The sequence below is a fragment of the Agrilus planipennis genome, unplaced genomic scaffold (assembly GCF_000699045.2).
Source record: "Agrilus planipennis isolate EAB-ADULT unplaced genomic scaffold, Apla_2.0 scaffold7, whole genome shotgun sequence".
NCBI classification, from domain to species: Eukaryota; Metazoa; Arthropoda; class Insecta; order Coleoptera; family Buprestidae; genus Agrilus; species Agrilus planipennis.
This window is the reverse complement of record NW_020439340.1, coordinates 1,568,767-1,577,443: the sequence shown is the minus strand read 5'-3', so window position 1 is coordinate 1,577,443 and position 8,677 is coordinate 1,568,767. Positions and strand designations below refer to the sequence as shown.

The following is an 8,677-nucleotide window of genomic DNA, read 5'->3' as shown; positions in this document are numbered from 1 at the left end:
TGTCAACACACCTTCTCCATACACATCAGTCAATTTCTTTCTGGCTTGAACAGCATTTTTACCCTTTCTGTAGTAAAACAGTAAGATATGTCGAAAATGCTGCTTATCGCTCTCCATATTTAAAAGGGCACCAACAAAAAACTACTGCGTAGAATTAATTGGAATTTTTCACACACAAGCCTTGCTATATGAGCTCTCAAAGCATATAAAAATTATACGGCTTAAATGTGAAGTTGGGTGCAAAAGAATACAATTAAATCCTCTGTCGGGAAAAAACGAAATGACTTTCCGAACAACCCGATAGATAAATATTTATCATCTAAATAAAACTAAACTGCAAATCGTTTAATTCAAGATAGTGTTGTGCTCCGTTTTCTCATTAATAATGGCATGCATATAAACTTATGTAGATATGCAAATGTTGGGGAACAAGGCAGTGAGATATGTAATATATCATACTCTGCCTGAGGATGTGGAAGATAAAGCGTGCATTGTTCAGAGGAAGTGGATTTTCTTTTGTTAACGTACGAAGCAATTTACGAACTTCATTTAATAAGACAATATATGTAACCATCAAGTTCTACGTACCACACACACGTTAAAAGGTGTTTGAGGACATTTTTAAACCGATAGTACTAGAAACAGGTACGAAAATGGGCCCAATAAAAGATTAATTAGTACCTACTATTCATCATCATAAGGTCGTCAGTCCTAAGGTTGGTTGGACATGCACCTCCACTCTTTCCTATTCTGAGCTAATCTTCGCAGTTTCTTAAAACTAGAACATCCCATATCCTTAACTATTTCTGAATAGTAATGTAATCTAGGTCTACCTATACTCCTCTTAACTCCTGTTTCTGCCTCTAATGTTCCTCTGACTAGACCTTCACGCCTGAGAAGGTGTCCTACCAACCTATCTCGCCTATTCCTTATTGACTTCCGTAGTCCTCTGTTCTCCTATTCTTTTTAATATCTCTTCATTTTTAACCTTCTCTATCCACGGTATCCTCATCATTCGCCGCTAACACACATTTCGAGCCTATTCTTTTCCGCCGCGTCCACTGTCCATGTTTCGCTCCCGTACAGCGCCGCGCTCTAAACATACACCTTTAACAATCTTTTTCGAATTTCTAAATTAATCGTTCGCGAGCATAAAAGTGACTTCGTTTTATTGAAGGCGACTCGACCCTGCGCTATCCTCTGCTTTATATCTCTACCACTTCTTCCTGACTTATCTGACTTCCTAGATACCTAAAATCAGCCACTTCTTCTAATCTTTCGTCTCCTATCTATACATTCGTTCGTTCCCTACTTTTTCTTCCCTTCCATACCAGTATTTTGTTTTACTTTTATTTATTTTCATATAATACTGTTTTGCCAATACCGCTTCCATTTTATTTAAAGCTATCTCTAACTCCTCCTTGCTAGATGCTAATACTGCTATATCATCTGCAAACACAAGCGTACTAATCTTTAGTCTCTCTATATCTATCCCTACAGTTACACTCTCTTTAATGTCTTCGGTGTATAGATTATTAATAAATGTAAAATTAGAAGCCTGTCTATTCTTCTCAAATGTTTCACCAGGAGCTAAAGGCATCGACTTTCCTAAAACCCTAAAAAATTCATTTCTTATTCATATTAAAGGCATCACAAACAAGTGTGCTAAAGGAGACGGTGAAATGTAAAAGAAACTGTTTTGAGAACGTTAATATTGAAAGACCATTCCAACGCATTTACTATTAATATATTTTTGATACTGTAGCTAAGCCAAAACAGGGTTGGAAAATGTTTGAAAGAGGGTGCATAATTTAATGTTGCTTTGAGATGAGAGATGTGTGTGTAAGACACGGAAAACGCGCGGTTTCAACCGTAAAATATTAAAGTGTAGTTATATTGTAATTTTTTTTTATCGGATAAAATAAGAAATACCTACTACTATAAAATTTTTAATCTTCCCAAATCTCAATTAACCCCAAACAAGAAAAATATTAATATTTTCCATTTTATTACTTATTTTGCCTAATTGAAAAAATAGATTTTTTTACTTTGCACTATTTTATTCGCTAAAAGGTCAATTAATGCGTTGGGGAAGGGTCAATTTATGCATAACAGGAAGGGTAAGTTCTCGAGTTTTTATAACTCTCACAACTATCGACTTTCGTTAAATGTCATGACAAGCTCGTATGTATGAAAGAAAATTTCAGCATTTAAGACAATTATTGTGTCGGTAAATAGAAAATTTGTGTTTAGAATATTACATATAAAGAAAATTATGAGTGTCAGCACAGAGCAAAGTGGTATTACGTAAATGAAACTTACTATCAGCAATTTCTTATGCTGAAGTGTACGATGTGTTGCATACCTATTTACAAGCCATTCCTTTAAATTTAATTTTTTAAACGATTTTTAACACAGAAAGTGATTGAATAAATTGTTCACAAAAGTGAATTTCGACCACTCGAAGCGATGGTGCTCACAGTGACTGAAAGGGGGGAAGAACTCGTTATTAATAAAAAAAGAAAACGTAAGTATCAGATTAAATAAGCGAGACTAAGACTGGACTATATAAGCATATTGTTCTTGCTTAGCTAGTCCCTAAATTGAACGGATTCAACTAGTTTATCTACCCATGTGTATACGACACTTTCCAGCTTTTCAACTTTATGTTATCTGAGGTGAACCTGAACCTTCTCCAGGGAGTGTTCAAAAGTTTGGAAAATTTGTTACATATCGAAAAACTACAACCAGAAAACGTTTGGCAAGGGAGCAGTTCAACGAATAACAAATTGGTTGGGTAAAATACAATTTGTACACCTATACCTATATATATTCTCCATAGCCCTCAACGTCCCAACCTTAGTTACAGATAAATCAGGGTGAAAGCAATTCTTTACAATTTCAAACGTTTTCACCCATTTTTGCTAATCACTAAAACGTAAATATTGAAAATAATTTTCCAAAATTTTCCAATAGGTCGTGTTTAAACATTTCTTACAATTTTAAATCAGGGGGCACTTGTATATGTATAAGGAAGGGAGAAAACTGTCTACGTATTTGTTTATCATGTTTTAATCTGATAAATTTCTCTAAATATATAATATTTGTATATTATCCCATACCTGAAGGGGAACACGTAAGAAATATATACGCTTCTAATATCTTTTCACTACCAATAATACTGCGAGTTTTGGAAATACATTTCGGTATTTCAATCGGCTCCCAATTATTTTTCCGACGATAACATTTAGCTCAAATATTTAAAAATTGTCTGCTATTTTGTACGTGAGCCTTCACAAAATGCGAAAGAATATGAAAGCACATACAATAGCGAGCTTAACTCGTATGTGCTGTGGAAAATTCTTTCGAAGGAAATAGACTGCAAGGAGAATCAACATCAAAATAGAGAACGAAGGAAAGTTAAAAGTTCGGTTCTCAAATTATAATAGAAACTGACGTAAACATGACAGGTTCAAAGGAACTGTGCTGATAAGGGTCATTTTTGTTTCCATTCTGAATTCGAAAAGAAAAATTAACTGGAAGTTGAACTGTTAATATTTTCTATAGTATTTCTGACATAAAGTATTTTGAGTATTGGGTAGAACTGCGTTAATTTTCATTCCATTTTAGAATTTTTAGGGTGGGTTTAAGTATTATATCAATTTTTGCTTAATTAAAAAAATTGTCTTATAAAGACAGGCACGAGGCTGTAGTCCCACTTGCGTACTGTTTACTGTATGTTTAATGAAAGATTTTATACATATAGTTGATTTACTTATTAAATTTAAATTTAGTTGGTCCCGAAAGCATTTACCAGTTGAAACACAGATACATAATTCTATTTACTTTTGTGACAATCTGAGAAGGGTTTCGAAAAGGCTTTGATGATAATGAATACAACGCAGAGATTTTGGACCCTCCTAAACTAAAGCCTAGACAAAACTGTGTATTTTTGGCGATTTAATGTTTGGATAGATACGTGCACGATAGATAAGGTTCACTTACCGTGAAATTTGTTTGTGGATAATCGGCAAGATCTTCTACATCGCTAATATCTTTTGTTGGTGGTATTCCAGTTCCATGGGTTGTCATTATGTCATGCTGTGCCGAATATCTAGACTGCTCTGAAAAGAAATTTATCTCTAGAATTTACCTTTCAGTTTTCAATTTTCTTTAATTAAAATATTCCTTTTACTATTACTAGGTATCCCTAAAATTAGAAGAAGTGGCTGATTTTAGATACCTAGGAAGTCAGATAAGTGAGGATGGAAGGAGTAGTAGGGATATAAAGCACAGGATAGCGCAGGGTCGTGTCGCCTTTAATAAAAAGAAGTCACTTCTATGCTCGCGAACGGTTAATTTAGAAATTCGAAAAAGGTTNCTGAACGTTGGAATACAGAAAGTCACTGAATTATACAAACATCGTAACCCTTTCGTTGTGCTGATGGCATGATCAGCATGAATTTAATATGGTCTGGTGCGCACAGTCTTGCTATCTGTTATTTGCCGAGGCAAGGGCACTTCGGAAGTCCTGAATACACCGATTTGTAATTTTTATAGGAGTTTTAAAATTCAATGGGGAACGTTCTTCAAAATTTTTATTTGTCTCGTAGCATTTTGACATACCTCCTAAACATCCTTAATATAATTTTTCGTTTTCTATCTTTATATTACCCTTTCCCTATTTTTTCTTCCCCTGCATACCAATATTTTTGTTTTATTTTCATTTATTCTTACACCTTAGTGTTACTGCTTCTATATTATTCAAGGCTATCTCTAACTCCTTCTTACCCGATGCTAATACTGCTATATTACTTACAAATCTAAGGATACTAATCCTTTATTTCTCTCCCTAAGGTTGTCCTGTCTTTAATGATGTTTATCGGGCCTTCCTGTATGCATCGATAACCCTATTGATTTATGTATTTATTACTTAATTAAAAAACATTAAAACTTTTGCATGGTTCATGTCGACCATCTACTAATGTTGGTAGGGTGGGAATGCCATACCATGGAGCGGGGGAAGCTAGTCCTGTTTTGCGGTTTACTCATCACGACCCCCATGGACGAGGGACTAAATTTCATGCAACGTATTTGAAATCACATTCTTTATATCTTATGAGCAGATAGAAATACTTTGTATGGTTGATACACGTAACATAAACAGTGTGTTTTAAGACTATACCATGCTGATACGTCAGTAATATCACACCCTTTTAGATTGTGAGACTGTAAATTTTATTAAACATTCTGAAGCTCAGTGGGTATATTGCTAACGAAATTATAGGTGTTTACGTTTTGTTGGGACATAAAATTGTTGATTTGTTTCACTAAATCACAAAATATAAGACGTACTGGGGTTAAGAATTTTTGATGGGTGATAAAAATTTAACAATGAAAACATTTGAATGCCTATTTACTATTCTACCAGTTTTTGTAAATTCAGTTCTTTTTAATAAAATAATTCGAAGTGGTCTGTATTCTGTCGAAACTGCCAGATTCGATCTTTTTGGATCTCATCAGCACGTCGCAGGCAGCTCCGACAGAACACAGACCAACTTTTACCTGCAGTCTTAACAGCGCGNCTTTTCTATTCTGCCGCGCCCACTGTCCATGTTTCGCACCCGTACAATGCCGTGCTCCAAACATAAACCTTTAACAACCTCTTTCCAATTTCTAAATTAACCGTTCGCGAGCATAGAAGTGACTTCTTTTTATTAAAGGCGACACGACCCTGTGCTATCCTCTATTTTATATTTTTATTATCGAAAATTAGCCACTTCATTTAATTCTTCGTCTATTTATTATTATTTACTATTTTCTGTGCAACACTAATCTTTTAACAGTGTAACTCCCGCATCTCCTGAATGTCGAAATATACCTACACATAATTTAATTCTAGGGAAAATTAAAAAGAGTTTGACCTTTTAAAAGTAATTATGTAGGTATACAGTGCCTATATTAAAAAGTTGTGGTAAATGCTTTTGATACTACGAAGGTTGCACATTAATTTTTAAAAGTAGATTTGCTGTCACGACCAAGCGCGATACAAAGCATTAATATTCAAATTTTTGCTAACTACATTCAAACTAATGCAAGAGTACAATAATACAATTAAATTTTTAACTACTGTTTAACCTTAGCAAAAGCTTAACTAGATTAAAATGCAAATATGTGTTTAAAGTTGAAGGGACTTCAATAAAACTTTAACCTTTTTAATGTTTAATTTATACAGTTTGATCGCCGTATTGGAAAGGGCTACAATAATCAGTTAATCCACAATAGCAGGCATTTACCTACAGTATTCGCGTTATAAGTTGGCAGGATGGAAATGCTATATTAGGTTAGGTTAAGATGTATGACCCTTAGGAAAATAGAAAAATATCTTACCTGCAGTAACTGCACTTTGTAATATAGCAATTGCAGCCAATAAGATCATTATTAGCCTAAACCAGCTGATGATGCCAACTTCAGCATGGCGCCAATTTCTCTTACAGGTCTCCGAAATTAAAACCTTTCCCCTGATATGATGTTAGCGACGATTAAGTGGACAGAACTGAAACAAGAGACAAAATACTTTGTCAAACAATTTTAATTGTACCTACATATTAAAATGTATAGTAACGATAATAACAGAAAGCTAACGTCGAGATGCTATGTATTACTGTAACTCCTGAAGAAGTCACAAAATTGCGAAACAGTAACTGTTAATGTAATAAAAAAGTGTGAAAATTATAACTAGGGTTGTAATTTTACATTAATGTCAGTAATATCTAACAAGTACATTTACATTCAATTGGTTACAACTGCACTACTAGGTATATAATTTATTGCCTTTGGTATAAATTTTTTTATTTTTGTGATATGGGTTTGCTTAAGAATAAATAATACGATGCTATAAATTTTAATGATACAGAGGATAATAAGGACCATAAAGCATCCCGCGCTTTCTATTGTATTATATCCTAGGATAAGAAAACTGGCGTAATTTATGATTAATACACCTTTAATTAACCTGCGTATAAATTTTCGTTTTCATCCCTTATTTAACGTAAAGAGAGGAATTTTAACGTTTAATGCGATTCGAGAAAATTAATTAAGTACATTGTATTTTAAATTTTTTGCTTCGTTACTACCAATTATTAACTGTAAATCTTCATTAAGCTTAATAATAATATTTGCAAAGTACATCTTTTACATGAGTTGACAGAAATTTTCTACGGTGCGTACGTAGTAATTCTTCCTATTTGGAGTAAATTTAAAACTAAGCCAAAAAACTCTGACTAAATCGATAAAAATTAAGGGTTAAACATTAAGGATTGGGATTCTGTTCGAATAAGTACGTAAACAAAATTAATAAGAACAGTATAAAACTTCTTGTTCAATAATTTACAGAGACCATCAAACGTAGATGGCGATTTCGATATCATCAGCACGCCACAGACAATCTCGTTAAGGCACCGACCGAATCGATCTGGATACCTCAGTAAGGCCTTTGTCTGACAACATATCAATCATGTCAACTTGCTTTTATTTGGTAGGAGGTTTATTGAGATTGTCTATGGCGCGCTGATGAGATCTAATCGCGATTAACGTCTGGTAGTTTCAATAATTAACCTACCAGAAGCTTATAATGTAATTGTGCCTCTATATCATTGTATTGGAGACCAGAATGTAATCGCGCCTATTGTATAATATTGGAGACCATACAATTACGTTATCATATTTAGTCCCCTAAAGGGTTAACATTTGAATTTCAAATACGTAGAAGCAGGTACAACAATGTCACAAAATGTCTAAAGTCTAAACACTGATAAAACCCACATATGTCGGGGAAGCACCTACTTACGCGCTATCTATTACAGCATAAAATTTTAACGATATTTTTAGCTTTGCGGAGCAATGAAAACGTTGATAAATCCGAAACGTATTTAACCTTTCTTATCTGTTTAGTGGTAAGCACTGAGGGATACATGCAATTAAAGTGCTATGGAGGTTTTATTGTGTTTTATGGTCAGGACGGGATGGTATGTTCGAATGCGAGCTGTATTTTTCATTTGATTTGAAACACAATGGCGAAGAAAGACAATCTGTAATAAAGTGAGTTCTGTGGATTTAAGGATAAGCCTTAAGTCCTTAAGTCAAATGGCGTAGGTATGTAGTAGATATATGATCATAAAAGTGATTTATTTCTTCATTCATCTTCAAGATGTTTCATATGTCTACTGATGTAATAGTTAGGTAGTAAATATGAGTAGGATTGAACTGTAATTTTTTTTGTTAAAACTAATTCGACTTAAATAATGTAGGTAAGTATTGGTTTTGTTATATTTCGTTTTAAATTCAGTGGATTAAATATATCCTTTATAGTCAAATCATCTACAAGATTTTCATTTTACTTTAATATTATTTTTACAATAATCACTACATAGTATAAAACAAAATCGCTTTCCCGCTGTCTGTCCCTATGTATGCTTAAATCTTTAAAACTACGCAACGGATTTTGATGCGGTTTTTTTTAAAAGATAGAGTGGCTCAAGAGGAAGGTTTATATGTATAATACATGTATAATATAGTAGAGAAACACTGATAATTGTAGAGGTTTCTAATGTGATGTCGTAAATGAACACATTTTTTGCGCTTACATTGCAAACGCTGGCTGAACCCTACGAGATAG

The 8,677-nt window shown here is 33.6% G+C and overlaps 1 protein-coding gene across 5 annotated transcripts in view; it reads right to left on the bottom strand.

Moving 5' to 3' along the window:
- LOC108734196 (tenascin-R) overlaps positions 1-8,677 on the bottom strand; it is a 190,977-nt gene that overhangs the window by 30,618 nt on the left and 151,682 nt on the right. For all 5 annotated transcript variants that reach the window (XM_018465636.1, XM_018465634.1, XM_018465638.1 and 2 more), the window contains one exon: positions 4,006-4,124. In XM_018465636.1, the coding sequence (XP_018321138.1) occupies positions 4,006-4,124 (119 nt within the window). The remainder of the gene's footprint in view (positions 1-4,005; positions 4,125-8,677) is intronic.